Source organism: Neoarius graeffei, chromosome 8, assembly GCF_027579695.1.
Source record: "Neoarius graeffei isolate fNeoGra1 chromosome 8, fNeoGra1.pri, whole genome shotgun sequence".
NCBI lineage: Eukaryota > Metazoa > Chordata > Actinopteri > Siluriformes > Ariidae > Neoarius > Neoarius graeffei.
The window spans coordinates 35297848-35321801 of NC_083576.1; the positions used below are offsets into that span (position 1 = coordinate 35297848).

At 41.2% G+C, this 23954-nt stretch overlaps 1 protein-coding gene across 3 annotated transcripts in view; it reads left to right on the plus strand.

Moving 5' to 3' along the window:
- Positions 1-3047, plus strand: part of si:ch211-153b23.7 (TNFAIP3-interacting protein 1) — a 52928-nt gene extending 49881 nt beyond the window's left edge. For all 3 annotated transcript variants that reach the window (XM_060926891.1, XM_060926889.1, XM_060926892.1), the window contains one exon: positions 2294-3047. In XM_060926891.1, coding sequence (XP_060782874.1) covers positions 2294-2524 — 231 coding nt within the window. In that variant the 3' untranslated portion in view covers positions 2525-3047. The remainder of the gene's footprint in view (positions 1-2293) is intronic.
- The last annotated feature ends 20907 nt before the right edge of the window (positions 3048-23954 follow it).

Genomic DNA, 23954 nt, shown 5'->3' on the forward strand with positions numbered 1-23954 from the left:
CTTGGAGGAATTTTAGCCCATTCCTCCATACAGAACAGCTTCAACCCTGGGATGTTGGTGGGTTTCCTCACATGAACTACTCACTTCAGGTCCTTCCACAACATTTTGATTGGATTAAAGTCAGGACTTTGACTTGGCCATTCCAAAACATTCACTTTATTCTTCTTTAACCATTCTTTGGTAGAACGACTTGTGTGCTTAGGGCCGTTGTCTTGCTGCATGGCCCACCTTCTCTTGAGATTCAGTTCATGGACAGATGCCCTGACATTTTCCTTTAGAATTTGCTGGTATAATTCAGAATTCATTGTTCCATCAATGATGGCAAGCCATCCTGGCCCAGATGCAGCAAAACAGGCCCAAACCATGATACTACCACCACCATGTTTCACAGATGAGATAAGGTTCTTATGCTGCAATGCAGGGTTTTCCTTTCTCCAAACATAACACTTCTCATTTAAACCAAAATGTTCTATTTTGGTCTCATCTGTCCACAAAACATTTGTCCAATAGCCTTCTGGCTTGTCCACATGATCTTTAGCAGACTGTAGACAAGCAGCAATGTTCTTTTTGGAGAGCAGTGGCTTTCTCCTTGCAACCCTGCCATGCACACCATTGTTGTTCAGTGTTCTCCTGATGGTGGACTCATGAACATTAACATTAGACAATGTGAGAGAGGCCTTCAGTTGCTTAGAAGTTACCCTGGGGTCCTTTGTGACCTCGCCGACTATTACATGCCTTGCTCTTGGAGTGATCTTTGTTGGTCGACCACTCCTGGGGAGGGTAACAATGGTCTTGAGTTTCCTCCATTTGTACACAGTCTGTCTGTCTGTGGATTGGTGGAGTCCAAACTCTTTAGAGATGGTTTTGTAATGTTTTCCAGCCTGATGAGCATCAGCAACACTTTTTCTGAGGTCCTCAGAAATCTCCTTTGTTCGTGGCATGATACACTTCCACAAACATGTGTTGTGAAGATCAGACTTTGATAGATCCTTGTTCTTTAAATAAAACAGGGTGCCCACTCTCACCTGATTGTCATCCCATTGATTGAAAACACCTGACTCTAATTTCACCTTCAAATTAACTGCTAATCCTAGAGGTTCACATACTTTTGCCACTCACAGATATGTAATATTGGATCATTTTCCTCAATAAATAAATGAGCAAGTATAATATTTTTGTCTCATTTGTTTAACTGGGTTCTCTTTATCTACCTTTAGGACTTGTGTGAAAATCCGATGATGTTTTAGGTCATATTTATGCAGAAATATAGAAAATTCTAAAGGGTTCACAAACTTTCAAGCACTACTGTATATGGCAGCTAAAGGCAAGTGTACCTACTATATATTATGTACTGAGTTACAGGATTTATTACTGAAGTACACTGCAGTTTTGTTGTCTGTGTATACAACTTTAACATGATGTTTTTTGTGGTAGAGAACTGTTTCATACCCAATCTCCACAAACTCTATCTTTAAAGACAAAAGAAGTTCTATTACATCTTGGAATTTTGCCCCAGTGAAAATAAAAGGGAGCGCATAGTTGGTGGTAAATTGATAAGCACTTCAACGTGTCTTTATTCCCCCAAGAGAAGGTCCATTCTTATTGCCAGTCATGAAATCTAAACTTCCAGTCTACCAATTTCAGTCTATGATTTAAAAAAATAATAATAATTCAAGTTCATAAAGCACATGCAATTGTCCAGTCTACCCTGAGCATGGCAATAACTTTAAAAGTCCAGTCATAAAGACCAATATGACTCATGATTCCACTACTATGAATTTATTCATATGAAAAACTAATACAATTTTGTTGACTTCTTTTTGTCAACAAATCAAATGGTATGTTTTTATATTTACTGAGAGAAATAGTAATATTCACATCTAATTCATTTTGAACCATACAAAGTGAAATAATATAAACAAACCCTTTAAGGTTCATTAAATAACTAGATAGTAACTACTAATTAACAAATTATTAATTTTAAATATCATATTAGTTTTCATTTCAAGGTAAAGTGTAGTTGTGGTGGCCTGGGACCGGCAATAATGTTTTCTAAGTGCTGTAGAGAGGTTTGTTACTTATCTGAATCATACAGATAGGTTATCTGTGAAGGACATATTTCCTAGAATTAATTATTTTTTAACCTTTCTTTATGCACATTATTTTAAATGGAATTTCACTAGGACACAAATGGCACCCCAATCATTGAATCATGCGTATACTGCATTGCTTGTGAAAAAATACATCATAAATGATGATCTGAACAGGATCCTTATGTTTTGCTTCTATCCAGCTAAAAGTGTATGAGGATGACTTCCAGAAGGAGCGCTCAGATAAGCAGCTCCTGCAGCGGCTTCTGATGAAGAAAGCTCCAGTGGGGCAGGAGGCGGCACTAATCCACCGCTGTAATAATGACCAGGAGAAACCAAGAGGAGAGAGAAGAAGGATAAGAGAGGAACATAGTGGAACAGCTTTCATGTGTCCAAGACACTGTGAGAACCGCGGGCACTTAGAGTGCCCCTGAGACACACACAGGTTCAGCTCTAAATGTGGTTGTTTCTAAGGCTCAATGCTAAAATTGTTACTATTTTTTAAATTGTTATTATGTATTTATTAGAGTCTTTAACTTTTTTCTTGAAACGAAAATATGCACACATATGCACAAGTAAATATGTTGCCAGCTTCAGCAAAGAAGTATTGTTTGTATCTAAAGTTACAGTACACACAACATTTTGAGCAATAATATTTAGATTTGAAAATGTATTTATCTGAAGTTTACATTTAGTTTTGTGTGACTTTTGCTATGCATGAAATTTCAATTTCTCTCTTTTCTTTATTATAAGAGGGATGCTATTGAATATCATTTCTGTATAAAAATATTGCAGAGTTTAAATGCTTTTTTTTTTTTAACTTGCCAAAGAATGCAATACTGGTTATCAATATGGAGATTGCCACACACAAGTGCTGCAGTATATACCATGATGAGAAAATCTGAAATGATGACACGATATTTTAATACTGCATTAAATGTGGTACATTTCTTGCTATATGTGCAATGTGTTTTTCAAAACAGGTGCTCTTTTTTGAACAAGCATATTAAGTTTCATTTACATTTAATATATTACCACTATTTCAGTATTCATCAATTTAACTGTGGCATTGATTAAGTCTATAAATAATTGTGTATGTTCCTAAAAATAATAATTTAGTACAGGGCTTTTCAAAGTGTGGGGCGCGCCTCCCCTAGGGGACACCAGAGTTCTTCAGGGGGGGCGCAATGTGAGGAAAAATAAACCAGAATAAGTTACTATTGCGGACATTTAGCGAACTTCAGCTAGCCTTTGCCAAAGACAAAATGGATCGATTTTTAGTACCGAAAGCTACAGTGAGTGAGGAGACAAAGTCTGGGCCAAGCAAAAAAAGAAGGAAGTATGACAACGATTATTTAAAGTTTGGATTTTCATGGACTGGATCTGAAGATGCTTCACTGCCACAGTGTGTTGTCTGCCAAGAGGTGCTAGCTAACGATGCTATGAGATGTTTAAAATGTGTAAAACAAGATGTTTAAAAAAAAAAAGCACAGATGTTTAAAATGTGTAAAAAAAAAAGAGGTTTTAAAAAGCACAGATGTTTAAAATGTGTAATAAAGGTTTTAAAAAAGCAGCGATGCTATGAGATGTTTAAAATGTGTAAAACAAGATGTTTAAAAAAAAAAGCCCAGATGTTTAAAATGTGTAAAAAAAAAGAGGTTTCAAAAAGCACAGATGTTTAAAATGTGTAAAAAAGGTTTTCAAAAAGCACAGATGTTTAAAATGTGTAAAAGAAAAAAAAATTAATGTGTACAACAACCATTTTTTTTTAAATACGAATGGAACATTAAGTATAGCAACAAGAAAATTTGTGGTGGGGGGCCGCTGTTGTTTATTTGCTCTCTGAGGGGGGGCTGACTCTCCCACACTTTGAAAACCCCTGATTTAGTAAATATCACTGTCTCATTCATTAAAAATGTGAATAATAAATAAATACTTTATATATTTGATTTTATATATATATATGGCGGCACGGTGGTGTAGTGGTTAGCGCTGTCGCCTCACAGCAAGAAGGTCCTGGGTTCGAGGGCCTTTCTGTGCGGAGTTTGCATGTTCTCCCCGTGTCCGCGTGGGTTTCCTCCGGGTGCTCCGGTTTCCCCCACACTCCAAAGACATGCAGGTTAGGTTAACTGGTGACTCTAAATTGACCGTAGGTGTGAATGGTTGTCTGTGTCGATGTGTCAGCCCTGTGATGACCTGGCGACTTGTCCAGGGTGTACCCCACCTTTCGTCCGTAGTCAGCTGGGATAGGCTCCAGCTTGCCTGCGACCCTGTAGAACAGGATAAAGCGGCTACAGATAATGAGAGAGATTATATATATATATATATATATATATATATATATATATATATATATATATAAAATAGTGTTCAGCGTAAATGAGTACACCCCCTTTGAAAAGTAACATTTTAAACAATCTCTCAATGAACACAATTTCCAAAATGTTGAAAAGACAAAGTTTAATATAACATCTGTTTAACTTATAACATGAAAGTAAGGTTAATAAACTTGGATTACACATTTTTCAGTTTTACTCAAATTAGGGTGATGCAAAAATGAGTACACCCCACAACAAAAACTACTACATCTAGTACTTTGTATGGCCTCCATGATTTTTAATGACAGCACCAAGTCTTCTAGGCATGGAATGAACAAGTTGGCGACATTTTGCAACATCCATCTTTTTTCATTCAACAATGACCTCTTTTAGTGACTGGATGCTGGATGGAGAGTGATGCTCAACTTGTCTCTTCAGAATTCCCTATAGGTGTTCGATTGGGTTCAGATCAGGAGACATACTTGGCCACTGAATCACTTTCACCCTGTTCTTCTTCAGAAATCCAACAGTGCCCTTAGATGTGTGTTTAGATTCATTATCATGTTGGAAAAGTGCACAGTGACCAAGGGCACAGAGTGATTGTAGCATCTTCTCTTTCAGTATAGAGCAATACATCTGTGAATTCATGATGCCATCAATGAAATGCAGCTCCCTGACACCAGCAGCACTCATGCAGTCCCACATAAGGACACTGCCACCACCATGTTTCACTGTAGGCACCATGCATTTTTCTTTGTATTCCTCACCTTTGCGACGCCATGCAGTTTTGAAGCCATCAGTTCCAAAAACATTTATCTTGGACTCATCACTCCAGAGTATAGAGTCCCAGTAGTCTTCATCTTTGTCAGCATGGGCCCTGGCAAACTCTAGGCGGGCTTTTTTGTGCCTGTGCTTTAGGAGAGGCTTCTTTCATGGATGGCTTCTTCCATGCATGCCATTCCTCTGCAGTGTACACCATATTGTGTCACGGGAAATAATCACCTCAGTTTGGCTTTCTACTTCTTTAGATAACTGCAGTGAACTTGCATGCTGATTTTCTTCAACCCTTCTCATCAGAAGATGCTCCTGTCGAGGTGTTAACTTCCTTGGACGACCTGGACATCTCTGTGAGATGGTTGCAGTTCCATCTTTCTTAAATTTTTGTACCACTTTTGCTACAGTATTCTGACTGATAAGTAAAGTTTTGCTGATCTTCTTGTAGCCTTCACATTTGTGGTGTAAAGAAATTATTTTCTTTGGGGAATTCTCAAGAGACAAGTTGAGCATCACTCTCCATCCAGCATCCAGTCACTAAAAGAGATCATTGTTGAAGAATGGAAAAAGATTGATGCTGCAAAATGTCGCCAACTTTTTCATTCCATGCCTAGAAGACTTGGCGCTGTCATTAAAAATCATGAAGGCCATACAAAGTACTAGATGCAGTAGTTTTTGTTGTGGGCTGTACTCATTTTTGCACCACCCTAATTTGAGTAAGACTGAAAAAATGTGTAATCTAAGTTATATTATTAACCTTACTTTCATGTTATAAGTTAAACAGATGTTATTTTAAACTTTGTCTTGTCAACATTTTGGAAATTGTTTGTGTTCATTGAAATATTGTTTAAAATGTTACTTTTCAAAGGGGGTGTACTCATTTACACTGAGCACTCTGTGTGTATACACACACAGAGTGCCTTGCAAAAGTATTCATCTCCCTTGGTGTTTGTCCTGTTTTGTCACATTACAAGCTGGAATTAAAATGGATTTTTTTTTTTTTTTTGGGGGGGGGGGGGGGGGGTCGCACCATTTGATTTACATAACATGCCTACTACTTTAAAGGTGCACTTTTTTTATTGTGACACAATAATTAAGATGAAAAAACAGAAATCTGGACCCACCTCAAAAATCAATATTTTATAGAGCTACCTTTTGCTACAGTTACAGCTGCAAGTCTCTTGGGATATGTCTCTATTAGCTTAGCACATCTAGCCACTGGAATTTTTGCCCATTCCTCAAGGCAAAACTACTCCAACTCCTTCAAGTTAGATGGGTTGCGTTGGTGTACAGCAATCTTCAAGTTATTCCATAGATTCTTAATTGGATTGAGGTCTGGGCTTTGACTAGGTCATTCCAAGACATTTAAATGTTTCCCTTTAATCCACTCCAGTGTAGCTTTAGCAGTATGTTTAGGGTCATTGTCCTGCTAGACCATGAACCTTGGTCCCAGTCTCAAACTTCTGGCCGACTCAAGCAGGTTTTCCTCCAGAATTGCCCTGTATTTGGTGCCATCCATCTTTCCTTCAGTCCTGACCAGCTTTCCTGTCCCTGCAGATGAAAAACATTCCCACAACATGATGCTGCCACCACCATGCTTCATGTTCTCAGGGTGTTGGGTTTGCGCCACACATGGCATTTCCCATGATGGCCAAAATGTTCAATTTTTGTCTCATTTGACCAGATAATCTTCTTCCATATGTTTGGGGAGTCTGCCACATGCAAACTCCAAATGTGTTTTCTTAAGCAATGGCTTTTTTCTGGCCACCCTTCCATAAAGCCCCACTCTGTGGAGTGTACAGCTTAAAGTGGTCCTATGAGCAGATACTCCCATCTCCACTGTGGATCTTTGCAGCTCCCTCAGTGCTATCATTGGTGTCTTTGTTGCATTTCTGATTGATGTCCTCCTTGCCCAGTCTGTGAGTTTTGGTGGGTGGCCTTCTCTTTTCAGGTTTGAAGGGGTGCCATATTCTTTCCATTTTGCTAGAATGGATTTAATGGTGCTCCCTGGGATATTCAAAGTTTGGGATATTTTTTATGACCCAACCCTGATCTATACTTCTTCACAACTTTGTCTCTGACCTGTTTGGAGTGCTCCTTGGTTTTCATGTTGCTTGCTTAGTAGTGTTGCAGAGTCAGGGTCCTTCCAGAACAGGTTGATTTATACAGATATCATGGGACAGATCATGTGACACTTTGATTGATCACAGGTGGATCTTAATCAACTAATTATGTAATTTATGAAGTGTCTTGGTTGAACCAGCTCTTATTTAGGGGTTTCATATGAAATGGGGTGAATACTTATGCACACTCCAGGTTTCTGTTTTTTCATCTTAATTATTGTTTTGGTCACAATAAAAAAACAATGTGCACCTTTAAAGTGGTAGGCAAGGCATGTTGTGTAAATCAAATGGTGCTAACCCCCCAAAAATCCATTTTAATTCCAGCTTGTAATGCAACAAAACAGGACAAATACGAAGGGGGATGAATACTTTTGCGAGGCACCATTATATATATATATATATATATATATATATATATATATATATTGTGTGTGTGTGTGTGTGTGTGTGTGTGTGTGTGTGTGAGCGTGTGTGAATGCTGGGCTTATATAGGGAAGTAATTATGGGGAAAGTTAGTTCAAGATGGCGGCACGTACGGACGCAGTTGCCCCTCTCTCTCCACGTTTAGTGTCTAAAAGTGCGTGTTCTAGTGTATGTCTGTGTGCTTTATGTCTACATACATGTGCGAGTAGTGCACTGACAATGTCGGTCACAAGATATTGTTGCCACTGCCTTCTAGGTATAGGAAATATGACCAAACATCTCATCTTGGACCAGAAAGTCATTGAGGAACTTCAAGGCCTGGGTCTTCTCCGCTGGACTACATCATCACCGGACTCGCCTGCTGTGTCTCACCCAGAGAGGAGGCGCTGGAAGCGGTGTGAGAGGAAACAGAAGTGTGGCAAGCACGGAGGTGTCCGCGCTAGGCTAGCCACTAGCCCGCACAGACCCGCAATACCATCCTTCATTCTGGCCAATGTGCGCTCACTAGACAACAAAATAGATCACATAGAACTCATGTGATCTGCGCTACGTGATGTGAGGGATTGCTGTGTTTTTATCTTTACGGAATCCTGGCTGAATAACAATATCCCGGACTCTGCTATCCAGCTAGCTGGGCTAACATGCTATCGCACTGACCGAGCCTTTATGGAAGGAAGGAAGACTCGCGGCGGGGGAGTGTGTTTTTACATCAGTGATGCTTGGTGCTGGAATGCTACTGTTGTGCACAAACACTGTTCTCCACTGGCGGAGTTTATCATCATCAAGTGCTGACCCTTCTACCTACCGAGGCAGTTTACATCGATTCTGCTCATTGCTGTTTACATCCCTCCCACTTCTAACACCGTTAGGAGCGAGGCACTCAATGAACTTTACCAGGCCATTAGTAAACAACAGACAGCGTACCCAGACGGATTCCTCATCACAGCAGGTGACTTCAATCATGCAGATTTAAAGCTTTTACTGCCCAAATTACATCAGCATGTGGACTTTCCAACAAGAGGTGACAACTTACTGGACTTGGTGTAAACAACTCACAAAGGAGCTTACAAGGCCTCCCTCCTCCCCCACCTGAGTCTCTCTGATCACATCACCATCATGCTGAGACCCAGAGTGAGAGCCATCAGAGCAACACAAAAGGTGGTACATGTGTGGCCAGAGGGGGCCTCCTATGCTCTGAAAGACTGTTTTAGCACTACACACTGGGACATTTTCAAAGAAGCAGCCACTTACAATGACCACATAGACTTAGAGGAATACACTGAGGCCATTACATCATACATCCATAAATGCACTGATGATGTCACTCACTGCAAAACCATCACTGTTCATGCTAACCAGAAGCCTTGGCTGACAGGAGAGGTTAACAGGCTCCTGTGGGCTCGAGATGCAGCCTTTAGGGCCGGTGGCACTGCAGGTCTAACAACAGCCAGAGCCAGCCTGACCCATGGCATCAGGGAGGCAAAACATCAGTACAGCAATAAAATATCTGGATACTTCAGCAACACCAGAGATGCACAGTCTCTCTGGCATGGCATTCAAACCCTCACAAACTACAAGCCTCCACCACAAACCTGTGAGAGTGACATCACATTGCTAAACTGCCTAAATGACTTCTTTGGACACTTTGAAACACAAAACAACACACCAGCACAGAAGACCACTCCTCCCCCGGATGAACAGGCTGTATGTCTGGATTCAGCCAGCATGGAGAGGACCCTCTCCAGGATCAACCCATGTAAGGCAGCTGGACCAGACAACATACCTGGTCGTATTCTGAAGGACTGTGCCATGAAGCTCAGGGATGTCCTCACTGACATCTTTAACATCTCCCTGAACCATGCTGTTGTCCCCACGTGTTTCAAAGCTACAACCATAATACCAGTGCCAAAGATGGGACATCTAACTATAATGACTATGGGCCCATAGCACTGACTTCCATCATCATGAAGTGCTTTGAGCGACTGGTCATGCAGAACATCAAGTCCATTCTCCCTCCCTCTCATGACCCATTCCAGTTTGCATATAGGTCAAACAGGTCCATTGAGGATGCTATCTCCGCTGCTCTCCACCCAGCCCTCACTCACCTGGACTCAAAGAACACCTCTGTGCGGATGCTGTTCTTGGATTACAGTTTGGCATTCAACGCAATCATTCCCCAGCAGCTAATACAAAAACTCGGACATTTGGGACTCAACACCTCTCTTTGTAACTGGGTGCTGGACTTTCTTACAGGGATGCCATAGAGCAGTGATGCAGCCAGTGAGGACACTTTCAATGGTGCCCCTGTAGAATGAGCACATGATGGGGGGTGGGATTCATGCACTCCTCAGTTTGCGGAGGAAGTAGAGGTGAGTTTGAGCTTTCTTGGCCAGCGATGCAATGTTGTTGGACCAGGAGAGGTCCTCAGCAATGTGCACCCCTAGGAATTTGGTGCTGCTCACCCTCTCCACTGCAGCACCATCGATGGTCAGAGGGGGATGCTGTGAGTGACCTCTCCTGAAGTTGACTACAATCTCTTTGGTCTTCTCCACATTCAGGAAGAGATTATTGTCTTTACTCCACTCGACCAGTTGGCTCACCTCATTCCTGTTGTTGGCTTCATCGTTATTAGTGATGAGGCCCACCACAGTCGTGTCATCCACAAACTTGATGATGTGGTTGGTGCTGTAGATTGGTACACAGTCATGGGTTAGCAGGGCGAAGAGCAGCAGGCTGAGCACACACCCTTGTTGGGCCCCTGTGCTCAGCATGATGGTCTTGGAGGTGTTACTGCTGACCCGCACGTGCCTCCTGCCAGAAGACTCTGCAACGCATAGTGAACACAGCCAGCAAGATCATCAGTACCCCTCAGCCCTCCCTTACGGACATCTATCACTCCCGTCTCACCCACAGAGCCATCAGCATCACTAGTGACACCTCCCACCCTTCACACTCACTCTTCAGCCTCCTGCCCTCAGGGAAAAAGATACTGGAGTCTCCAGGCCCGCTCTACAAGACTGCTAAACAGCTTCATTCACCAGGCTGTCAGGATGCTGAACTCTGTCCACTACCTACCCCCTACCCCTGGTCTGTAACACATTCATTCACACAAGAAAACTACCTCATCCATTTGCACATCACACCACAATCATTAGCATTACTGCTGTATCTGCTGCTATTGCTCATTTGCACTACTTTCATATACACCTCATAAGCTGCTCTTCTAGCACCTTCTCTGTTATTGCATTGTATTGCACTACTGCTATTTTGTACAATGTTTGATTTGAGTGTATTTTTTATCTATATTATCTATATTTATATATATTGTTTTTCTTATTTTTTAATCAATATTATCTATATTTATAAATATTTATATATAGGGTTTTTTTGTGTGTGTAATCTTTATCTGTTTTTTACAAATAAGGTGAGAGAGAAACAGCATTTAGATTCTCCTATATATCCTGGATATATAGTGAATTGACAATAAAGAATCTTTGAATCTTTGAAATGGGAAACAAGTGTACTTCCTAAAATTCCAGAGATGAGGGGTGCTGTGGTGCTTGGGAAGTGTAGCCCGGAGTGGCCATGTTTATAGGCTGCTGCAACCTCAGGTTTTCAGTGCTATTACTGACAGAACCCCCCTGAGGCACTCATTCTGGAAGCAATCTCCTTTCTGGGATGGTCTCTTTTTCTTGGTGCTGGCTTGTCTGGGTGTTCAGTATGGAATTCCTAAGTGAGAAGTGGGTCCAAGATGTCTGGAGCATTTACCCAGCTGTGTTCCTCTGGGCTGTACCCTTCCCAGTCCACCAAGTATTCTAGTTGCCCTGTCTGTGCTGAGAATTGAGGATTTTGTGTCCCTGGTATATTGGGTCTCCTTCTCATTCCAGGGATGGGGCAGGTTCTCGGATGAGTGTGTTAGTGGCTAGGGGGCCTTGGCTGGTGGGTTTCAGGCATTACACATGGAATGTGGGAGCCATTCTGCAGTGAGGTGGGAGTTCCAACTTGTAGAAGACTTCATTAATTTTACAGATTACTTTATATGGACTAATGTATTGGGCTTGGAGCTTCCAGCAAATGTTTGCCTATTATAGATCTCTAGTGGACACCCACACTCAATCGTCTGGAACATACTGAGGAGTCTCTCCTCAATGTTTGTTTGCATATTGTTTCTACTTGCTGTTGACCTGTTCCAGCCTCTCATGGACCTCCTCCCACACCTGCTCACTCCTCTTAAACTAGGAGTCCACTGCCAGGATTTGTGTTGTGGAATCATCCCAGGGGAAGAGTGGTGGTTGGTTCCCAAGGATGCACTGAAATGGCATCAGCTGTGTGGTAGAGTGTTTTAAAGAGTTCTGGGTGTACTCTGCCCAAGGAAGGAACTGTGCCCAAGCCTTCTGATTCCTCATACAGAATATCCTTTGGAAGCACCTGACCTCCTGTTTAGCATGCTCCACCTGGCCATTGGATTGTGGGTGGTACCCTAAGGTTAAGCTCATGGATACCCCTAATATGTCCATAAACTTGGTCCATAACCTGGAGATGAACTGGAGACCCTGGTCACTGATGGTGTCTTTGGGGATACCATAATATCAGAAAACGTGATTGAACAGGAGTTCTGTGGTTTCAAATACAGTGGGTAGGCTGGACAGAGGAATGAGCTTGAGGGCTTTGGAAGAGTAATCTATGACCACTAGGATGACTGTGTTACTTTGGGATTGAGGTAGGTCAGTAATGAAGTCAATGGATATCTGTGACCAGGGTCATTCAGGCACTGGGGGTGGACAGAACTTCCCAGCAGGTGGGGTCCGTGGCACTTTCTCTTAAGGCAAGGCAAGGCAAGTTTATTTATATAGCACATTTCATACACAGTGGCAGTTCAATGTGCTTTACAGAAGTAAAAGCAAAACAGTAAACAATAGAAAATAAAATTACATAAAATAAATGGGGAAGAAAATTAATAAGAATTAAACAATAGTAGAAATAAAATAATAAAATGAGATAAAAGTTCAATTAAAAAAAGAGCAGAATAAAATAGAATAAAAGTTAAGTAAAATTTAAAACATGGAGAGACTGTAAAGGTAAAGAGTTTAAAACATGTAGAGATGGCAATATTAATAATTTAGCAGAAAGCATCTGAAAACAGCTTGGTCTTTAACCTAGATTTGAAGCTGCCAACAGCAGGAGCATTTTTGATGTCCTCTGGCAGTTGGTTCCATAGCTGTACTGCATAGTAGCTAAAAGCTGCTTCACCACACTTTGTTTTAACAACAGGTTTTAACAGTAAATTTTTCTGCTGCGATCTGGTAGATCTGATTGGGTTAGGCCGCTGCAACATATCAGAGAGGTAATTCGGCCCTGTACCATTTAGAGATTTGTACACCAGCAGCAATGCTTTAAAGTCAATTCTGTAGCTTACTGGAAGCCAGTGAAGGGACCTTAGAATTGGAGTAATGTGTTCTGTTCTTTTTGTTCGTGTGAGAACCCTAGCTGCTGCATTTTGAACCAGCTGAAGTCGTTTGACGTTTTTTTTTTTTTGGCAGGCCATTGCAGTAATCAACCCTACTAGAGATGAAGGCATGTATAAGTTTTTCCAGATCATTTTTTGACACAAGTCCTCTTAGTTTGGAAATGTTTTTTAGGTGATAAAATGCCATTTTAGTGATTGCTTTCATATGCCTCTCAAAGTTTAGCTCGCTGTCAATGAAAACACCAAGATTTTTAACCAATTATTTTGTTTTAATCCCCTTTGTGTCAAGAATAGTGGTAATCCTGAGTCTTTCATCTTTTTTTCCAAATAGAATTACTTCTGTTTTATCTGTGTTCAGCTGAAGAAAATTTTGTGACATCCAGTTGTTGATTTGATCGATACACTGGTAGAGACATTCAAGGGGGGCATAATCATTGGGTGATAGAGCAAGATAAATTTGGGTATCATCTGCATAGCAGTGATATAAAATTGAATTGTTCTTGATAATTTGCCCAAGTGGGAGCATATAAAGGTTGAATAGTAATGGTCCAAGAATCGGCCCCTGGGGGACACCACAGGTCAAGGACATTGACGCTGAGGTACAATTTCCCAGGGTAACAAAGAAGCTTCTATCTTTTAAGTATGATTTTAACCAATTGATAACTTTACCAGTCAACCCAACCCAATGTTCAAGTCAATATAGCAGTATGTTGTGATCAACAGCATCAAAAGCTGCACTGAGGTCCAGTAATACCAGGACCAATGTTTTGCCTGCATCAGTATTAAGACCTATGTCATTTATAACTTTAATCAGCACTGTTTCAGTGCTATGATTGGCACGAAATCCTGATTGAAAGTTATCAAAACAGCTGTTTGATATCAAGAAGGCAGTTAATTGATTGAAGACAATTTTTTCAAGGATTTTCCTGATGAATGGTAGATTTGATATTGGCCTGTAGTTATTTAATACTGAAGTATCCAGATTATTCTTTTTAAGTAGGGGCTTTACAACAGCTTTTTTCAAGGACACAGGAACAATGCCAGTCTCTAGGGATGTATTTATGATTTGAAGCACATCTGTAATTATAAGATGTAGAACAGACTTAAAAAAGTTGGTGGGCAGAATGTCCAATTCAGATGTTGAGGAAATGAGATTTTGTACAGTTTTTTCAAGAGTCTCATAATCAATTAAACAAAATTCTGACATTGTGTTGAAGTTATCTGTCTGTGTCACTGGTGATTGCAGTTTTTCAATTATTTGCAACTGAGATATATTATGAGCAATATTTTGTCGTATTTTATCAATTTTACCTTTAAAGAAGGATGCAAACTCATTGCATTTATTAACTGAGAGAAGTTCAGGTGCTAATTGTGGTGGGGGATTTGTTAGCTTCTCTACTGTTGAAAATAGCACACGGGTATTGTTCATATTCCTGTTGATGATGTTGGAGAAGAAAGACTGTCTTGCTTTACGAATTTCATAATTATATTTACAAAGCATCTCTTTATGGATTTGATAATGGATGTGAAGTTTAGTTTTGTGCCATTTTCTTTCAGTCTTTCTACATTCTCTCTTTAACAGTTTAACAGCTGGGTATTGCTTCCATGGTGCTTTCTGCTTATCATTGACTCTTTTGATTTTGAATGGAGCAATATCATCCATAATTTGGGTCATATTTAAATAAAACATTTCCAGTAAATCATCTACAGAGTCTGACATTTTGGTTGAGATCTGAGAGAGAGCTTGCTCAAAGAGAACACATGTGTTGTCATTTATGACTCTCCTACCCATAGTCATTGAGCTGTTCTGAATGTGAGGAGACATAGAAACATCAGAGAAAACACAAAAATGATCAGATAAGGCCAGGTCAACAACAGTAGTAGAAACAGTAAGACCCTTTGTGATGACGAGGTCAAGGGTATGACCACGAGAGTGGGTCGGCCCCTGTACATGTTGTACAAGGTTGAAGTTGTCAATAAGTGCAAGTAGTTCATTGGCATAGGTGTTTTCAGGATTATCTACATGCAAGTTAAAATCCCCAGATATAATAAGACAGTCAAACTCTAAGTAAATGACTGACAACAGTTCACCAAACTCTTCCAGAAAAACTTTGGCTGAATGTCTCGGAGGCCTGTAAATAGTTAATAATAATATGTTAGGAAAGCATGTAACAATTGCACATAAGTGTTCAAAGGATGTAAAATCACCAAGTGAGGATTGTTTACATTGAAAAGAGAATTTGAATATATTTGCGATCCCTCCACCTTTCCCCTGTCGGGTAACATTCATAAAATTAAAATTTGGGGGAGTTGCTTCAATAAGGGTGGTAGCACTATTTGCTTGATCCAGACAATTTTCAGTTAGAAGCAAAAAATCAAGATTATGTTTGCAGATAAGATCATTAATTAAAAATGACTTGTTTGAAAGTGATCTAACATTCAGAAGAGCTAGCTTTACAGAAAGTCTAGAAGTAATATCCGCTTGGGCACTCTGATGTTGTTTTGAAACAGGAAGGAGACTAGACTGGTTTACCCCCTGGGTTAAATATGCTCTATGTTTTCTATTTCTTATCAACACAGGAATAGAGAATGGCATAGGCATACTGGGTCCCAGCTTGTTTTCAAAACTACACCCAATGCAGGGACCCCCAGCACATCATACTAGACTTTCTTTATGTTCCATTTTGTTTGAGATTGAGAGGATTGGAGATGTCATGCATCTTTTAGATGGTGAAAAAGATTGGTAGCCAGCTGAAAGTCCTGGGCGAACACAGTTCAGTCTGTTGGTTGATTTTTGATGAACTGGGTACACAGCTTGTCGCGACAGATTTGGGCTGGAAAAAGAGAGTGTAGCCATTTGCATCAGTCTTTGCATACTATTTGGGAAATCCATGCAAGGGGGAGACGGAGATGGTACGATAAAATCAGAAGAGCGAGACTTTGGTGAGGCCTTTGTAAGTGTCTCCATGACTGTCTCTGTGGTGACTGTCTCACTGATTGTCTCTGTGATAGTTGCATGGGGTCGAGAAGTGGACGAATCAACCTTGACATGGTTATCTTTAGTCAGGTCCTTAATCTGGATGGAATCGCATGATAAAATCGCATGCTCACATTCTCCGTGTGATTGTTGTTGTCCTTGGCAGTCTGCCCCAGATGGTTCTTGGCAGTCTGCTCCAGATGGCTGTGTGTCCTTGGTGAAGACTTGCATAGATGATTGTTTTGGCATTGCAGAGGAATTGTTTGTTTATAACTAGGTCAGTCTGCGACATCTTATCAGCTGTTCTCTTCAGTGTTGACTGAGAGAAAATTGCAAGTCTATAATGATCTGCTAAAACTTTGGTCCCAATCCAGCTAAGTTCAGTGCTGTTTGGCTTGAAAAATTCTCTGTGATTCCAGAAAAGGTTAAAATTGTCTATAAAGTTCATACCAGATGAAAAACAAGTTTTTCCAAGCCAGGTGTTAAGACTGAAAAGTCGACTAAATGCAAAACTTCCCCTTGCAGGAAGTGGGCCACTGATAAAAGATTGTATTCCGGTCTTATAGAGATGAGAAAAGAGTTTTTTGAAGTCCTCTTGGACAAACAGCTGTTCTCTGAAAACATCATTTGCTCCCACATGCACAACAATACGTTTGATAGTTTTATGCTCGGACATGAGTTTCAAAATGCTGTCTTTGGTGTCAGAGATGGATGCATTTGGAAGGCAGCAAATAATCATTCCATGTCCTTTTAAATGTCTTACAGTGGAATCACCAAGAACAAGGGTTGTGGGATCAGGTGGTGTTTTGAGCTGCTTTTTGCCTCTTCCCACAGCTCTTCGGTTGTGATGTGTTCGATGTGTTTGTCCGCCTGAAAATTCCGCTTCCACATCCCTGAGGCATTCAAATTTGTTCTGAAGCCTTATGGGCTGTGGATTTTCCATAGGATTGTAAATCCTATTGTAATTTGTAGACCTAGCTCTATTTCTGATAGCATGGCTGTGGAGCATGGGTCGCACAGTATCAGAACAAGCTGGTGTTGAGGTAATAAGTCTTCTGTTTTTATTTTCATCTGTACTCACATTTTGCCCTGTTAGATCGATGAATTCATCCACTCGATCTGCAATGTCATCGGCTTGTCGGGGTACATTCTCTGCATTCTCAGCCACTGTTTCTGTACTCCTTTCCTGAGATATTGCTCTTAATTCGTCAGTCTTTGGCAGAGCATCAGTCTTTGATTCCAGGATAGAAATCCTCTGTTCTAGTTCTGTGCATTTTCTGCAGGATCTCCTGGATTTTTTGTCCCCTGGCATTTTGTTTTAAAAGCTAACTTATCTTTTAAAAATAAAAAATAAAATGAAGAAATAGTGGAAATTAAATTAAAATTAAAAGCTTATAAAGATGAAAAATAAAATGAAAAAGTAGTGGAAATTAAATGAGAAAGTAAAGTAAAATAAAGATCAAGCAGGAGCAAAGCAGGAGCAAAGCAAAGAAGCGTCCTACTCGCTTGAGTAGGAGGAGCAGATCTTAGGCACAGGTGGAGCAGGATGAAACAAAGTGGTTAATTTCAGAAACCATCCTCTCCCACCAATACTTATTCCAGAGGAGTTGATAAGTTCTGTGACTGCTGGAGTGCCCTGTGGCCAGAGAAGAGTGGGCCCAGGTGATGAGTTGACCTCAAAATCGGGGTGGTACATACATGAGTCCAGGAGGACAGTTCTCAGATGGATTTGGAAGTTGTGCTTGTGCGATTTCCCTATCTACATCCCATGAAATGGCATGCAAAAAGCACTCAGGTGATAGGACCACCTATCACCTTCATGGGCTCAGAAGCATGCTTGGATGTGATGTGGATTCTAGAGAGAGCATCCACTTTCATGTTTCTGAGACCTGGGTGGTAGGAGATCATGAATCAAAACTGGGTGAAGAAAAGTGCCCATCTGGATTGGTGTGGGTTTAGGTGTTTAGCTGTTTTTAGATATTTGAGATTCTTGTGATCAGTGAGAAAGGTGCCCGCCAGCTAGTGTCTCCACTCTTCAAGGGCTAGTTTAATTGCTAGGAGTTCTTGATTGCCAGCGTCATAATTCTGATTGGCTAGGATGAGTTTCTTTGAGTAGAAGGCCACAGGATGTAACTAAGGTTTATCCCCAAAATGCTGAGATAGTGCTCCTCCCACTCCTGTCTCAGAGGCATCTACCTCTATGGTGAAAGGTTTAGTAGGGTCCGGGTGCTGAAGAAGGGAAACGGACATGAAAGTGGTCTTGAGCTGATTGAAGTGTTCCTTGGCGGCTGGGTTCCACTGGAGATGGCGCAGCCCCTTCTTTAGTAGGGTGGTGAGAGGAGCAGTGATTGTGCTGAACCTATGGATGAAGCAACAATAAAAATGTGAAAACCCCAGGAAGCATTGCAGTTCCTTCACGGTAGTGGGTGTGGGCCAGGAGGTGACTGCTGAGACTTTGCTATGGTCCATGCTTATTCCTTCTGCATTGATAATGTACCCAAGGAATGAGATCTGGTGAACATGAAACTCACACTTCTCAGCTTTAACATAGAGGTGATTCTCTAAAAACTGGACGAGTACTGACCTTACATGTTTGTGGAGTGAGCCATCCTCGGGGGAGTAGATTAGAATATCGCCTATGTAAGCAATGATGAAGCATCCCAGCATGTCTCTGAGGACATCATTGATCAAGCATTGGAAACTGCTCGGAGTGCAAGAAAATCCATAAGGCATGACCAAATATTCAAAGTGCCTGGACATTGTGCTGCAGGTGGTCTTCCATTCATCACTTTCCTGAATTCTGACCAGGTTGTAAGTGCTTTGAAGGTCCAACTTGGTGAATATCTGACCTTAGCTGTTCCAAGGCCAATGGCACCAGGGGAAACGGACAAGGATATTTAATTGTGATCTGGTTTAAACCTTGGTAGTTGATGCATGGATGAAGGCCCCCTCCTTTCTTTTCCACAAAGAAAAAACTGGCTGAAGCTGGAGACATGGATGGTCAAATGTACCCCTGTTGTAGTGCTTCCTGTACATACTCCTCCATGGCAGCTTGTTTGGTAATAGACAGAAAATATATGCAGTTGCGAGGGGGAGTCATACCTGGGAGAAGGACTCTGCACAGTCATAGGTTCAGTGAGGAGGTAGGCCTTACCCTTGCTGAAAACTTCATTGAGGTCATGATAACAGGGAGGAACATTGTCAATGTTACCTGGCAGTGGGCTCTCCACAAAGTTGGATGAAAGAGTAACTTGTGGAAGTTTCAAGCAGTTCTGGAAGCAGGATGGGGACCACTGCAGAATTTCTCTGTGTGGCCAGAATATTAGGGGATTGTGAAGCTGGAGCCATGAGAACCCCAAGACAAGAGCACGCTGAGCTGTGTGAGTGATCAATAAGGTAATGAGTTCTACATGAAGAGCCCCAACCTGGATTTCAAGAGATGACATGCATGTTGTAACAAGGCCATCACCAATGGGGCCCCCATCAATGGCCTTAAGGTTCACTGGTTGCTGGAGTTCTTCCATGGGCAGGTTGTACTTCTGGACGATCTTGAGACTGATGAAGTTACCCTCTGCCCCTGAGTTTACATTATAACTAATTAAATTAACCCCCATCACAGAGTACCAAAACCACAGAGATACTGATTGCAATGGATTGTATTTAGAGGTATCAGAGTACAGGGGGCTGAATACTAATGCACACCACATTTTTCAGATTTTTATTTGTTTAAAATTTTGAAGACCATTTATCATTTTCGTTTCACTTCACAATTATGTGCTACTCTGTGTTGGTCTATCACATAAAATCTCAATAAAAAACTTTTAAGTTTGTGGTTGTAAGGTGAAAAAATGTGAAAAAGTTCAAGGGGTATGAATACGTTTGCAAGGCACTGTAATGCTAGCATGGCATACTGAGACTTTATTACAGTGATGCAAACCCACCTGATTGAACAATTCCCAGTGCACATGGATGTCACACAAGTCACAACCTGCAAACAGAAGGAGGGTGAAACCATCTCGCAATATTTACAATGCCTCATGATTGTCCATGATACACATTCTGGCTTGGAAAGACCACATGGCATGGCCATCAGTAACCAGGTCATGCCTTATGAGGCTCATCTGAAGAATGCCCTCCTGAATGGCCTGAAACCCAAAATTGCAAAAATGGTTAAAGGCGGATGTGGTACATGGAAAGTCTGCAAGCTCTCCAACCTCAAGAGGCATGCTGTACATGCAGAGAAGAGGCTGAATGAAAAGGCAGGGTGAAAACAGAAAGCCAGAGATGACACCATGCACAAAGCCATGCTCACAATGGTACAAGTAGTGGGGGATGGACACAAAGCCAGGGGAGCAGGCTGAGGTTGAGGCCATGGATATGGGAAAAGAGGCCATTCTGAAAACACAGGTTGTTTCATCTGGGGAGCACAAGATCATTGGACCCATGACTGCCCAAAAAAGGAAAAAAAAGGAAAGTCAAGGGTCGACCACTGAGAATGCAGACAGAGAGCTTGATCAACTCCCCTCAGATCCTGTTAATAACAAAGACCTTGTATGCAATGAAGACTCTGCTTTGCTTTTGCATGCTGCTATATCACATATTTAGAAGATAGGGAAAGAGTCCACTATGTAGGAACATACACTCTTTATACAAATGAGATGTGCCAAAAAATGCCTATCCTTGCTCTATCTGTCTCTGGTAAATCTCTCAGCTTTCTAGAAGACTTAGGAGCAGGGCATTCTGTAATTAAGGATTCAGATTTTTCCACTCTGCCTAAGATCAGTGGATGGTTCCAGATAACTATGGGTGCTTCAGGGCAACAGGTTTTGGAGAAATTCACTGTTCCCCTCTCATGCAGCCTGGGTGAGTCTGAAACTTTCAAATTCTCATTTTTGCTGTCCCACTGCTGTCCAGTAAACCTGTTAGTTAGAGAACTAATGAACAAACTTAATACAAGTCTCATCAGCACCCCGAAGGGATTAAAGTGGTAAGGCCCTCAATGGAGGATAACCCTAGCTAGATTATGGTAAGGTTAGACCCTACAGCTCCTCTCTATGTGTATAAATGGAGAGTGGTCTCCTGATCGAGAGGTGGACATGCTAACCACTAGGCCACTCGCTGGTTCTGTGTGTATAAATGGATACCAGCGCTCTCAAATATCTTATCTAAGAACTGCAAACTGGTTGAAATGGCAAAAACAAATATTATTCCCCACAACACAGAATATATGTTGCCCACTGAACTCCATTGCACAGCCCGGGTGAGCCGTGATATGGCAGAGATTAAAGTTTGAGCAAGAATGGTGTAGAGATGACAAGAAGTATGAGAAGATTATTCTCAGAAAGATGTTTTGGGCAACGCACAGATGTGCAGTGTATGTTGGTCCTCCTTAGGGAGAGTCAGGCCAGAGCTTTGTGTTTGACTCTTGCACAGTTCCGCATGTGTCATTGGTGAAAGAAAAGTGGGATCACTAGAAAGATTTGGGCCCGTGGGTGTGTGAATGTGTGAGTGAGTGTGACTGGTGCAAAGATCTGATGGTATTGTACAGCAAAACCTTAACTGCTTATCAGATGAGCCTAAATTGTGTTGTTCCTACAGTGAGAGAAATTGTTTTGGCAGGAAAAGACACCAGGGGGCAAATGAGCTGATGGGCAGTTTCCAAAAGATTCTCCATGTCTCGCAGAAATGCCTAAACTTCTCTGGGCGACAGGTAAATACAATGTAGGCCTCAGAAAAGGCATAGAACCAGTGGTGATGACCCCAAAATCAGATTTCAGGCCATGTAAAAGCTAATATCCACTAAAACCTAAGGCCATAGAAGGCATTAGGCCTGTGTTCAACTCCCTAAAAGCAGCAGGAGTCGTTGTACATTGTCCAAACTCCCCTGTGCACACTCCTATCCTGTTAACTCTCTGGGGTTGAGAGCTTCACTGGCAAAGTTCGACAGGTTTAGAATGAGTAGGTAATGTATTTTGGTTAAATACCTTCATGAGTTTTTCATCATACAAGCATGATAAACATATTGACAAATTTTATACTTTACACTTTCCTATGTACCCACTGCTAAATAATATTATAGTTTTTCAATTACCTAAATTAGATGAAACATAAAACTTGTCAGCTTAAGGCCTCTGCATGCTCTTGCGACAAGGCTTTCACAGATAGCTTTTCGCAGACAGTTGTAATTTATCGTTGAGCGGGGAGTTAATAGGCGTGCGCGATGTTATTCACTGGCACAATGCAAGGGGGCGTGAAGTCGCTAGGAGTAGTTGGTGGGTGTGGTTAGTGGAGTGTTTATCCTCTGGTTACTTATAATGACTAGAACTTTTTTTTTATTATAATGACTAGAACTGGAGTCGTATAGATGTACGTACTTCCTCACTTCCTCGATCAACCGCTCTTCATGCTGCTCCATCTTCGCTCGTGTTTTTAAAAATGCCGGTCGTGAAAACAAACCAAACCGGGAAAGTAGGGAAGTGGAAGTGCATGTACAGCGGATGTAGAGTGGACCAATCAGAGCCCTCTTATCTGCGGCACTGTCTGCGAGGCTTCTGCGGTGGTCACAATTTTGGGGAGGTGCGCGCAGAGCATCTGCGAAGGTGGGAGGGGCTACACAGACACTATCTGCGACGCTATCTGTGAGGACTGACAACTGGGTTGTCAGCATAAATTGGCCTTTACTCAGTCACACCAGAGTCAACTCTGAGCGCCCACTTACACATTCATAAAAGACTATTCACATGGTAACAGCATGATAATCACTTTCACTCTTTCAGTTTTGATTGGTTTCTCTTTTGCCATGGGAACATTCACCATAAATAGGAGAAAATCAGTCAGACATAGTTTTAGCCTATTTGGAGGTAAAACTTGTGAGATGGCACGCAGATTTTCTGTGCTTTGGATGATTCAGGACAGCAAATCAATTCATGATTCAGGACAGTGATTCAATTCAATATTGAGAACTGCAACACTGATGATGAGCAGTGCCTTTTTTTTGCTTCGACTCAATCCAGCCAAAGATCAACTCGAGTAAGTGTAAGTATTTCTTCAATTTCTGATGAGCATATCAGTTGATATGCATGCAATGTAGTGCATGCACAGGAAAGGTCACTGAGTAATTTTTCCAGAGTTAAAAGTATTTTAATCAAAAATAGTTAGTTTTGCTCTATTTTGAGTTTAGAGAGTAAAATTTGGAGTTGGAATGGGAGCAAAATTGCAGAGTAATTGTGTAACAGAGTAACAGAGTTGGTTGTGGCTCTAAACTGAATAAAATAGTACAAGAATTAATTTCAAGACACACTGAATATAGTCAAATACCAAAATAAAGTCAAACACCAGATAAATGAAGCTGTTGTAAAAATCAGTTTAAGAACTATGTTGGAATATGTGAAAAAACATACTGGTCTGTGTTCTGCTCTTGGATCCTACTCACCACATCTCACCACCTGTAACAGATATTGCATAACAGACATTTATAACAAAGCCCTGAGGCAGAGCCTTAGTTCTCTTTGTCTGACTGAAGGATCTGTCCTTCTCCCATATGTGGATGATCTTCTGCTAGCTTTGCCCTCTGAAGAGCAGTGTAGAAGAGACACCGTAAAACTTCTGAAGTATCTTACTGCAGAAGGACATAAGGCAAATCTCCATAAGCTTCAGTTTGTCCAGATGCTTGTTAAGTTCTTAGGACATAATATCTCTCACTTGGGTAGATCACTTAGTGAGGACAGAGTTGCTGCCATTCAAAACATTCCCAAGCCCGTTACAAAGAAACAAATGATGCCA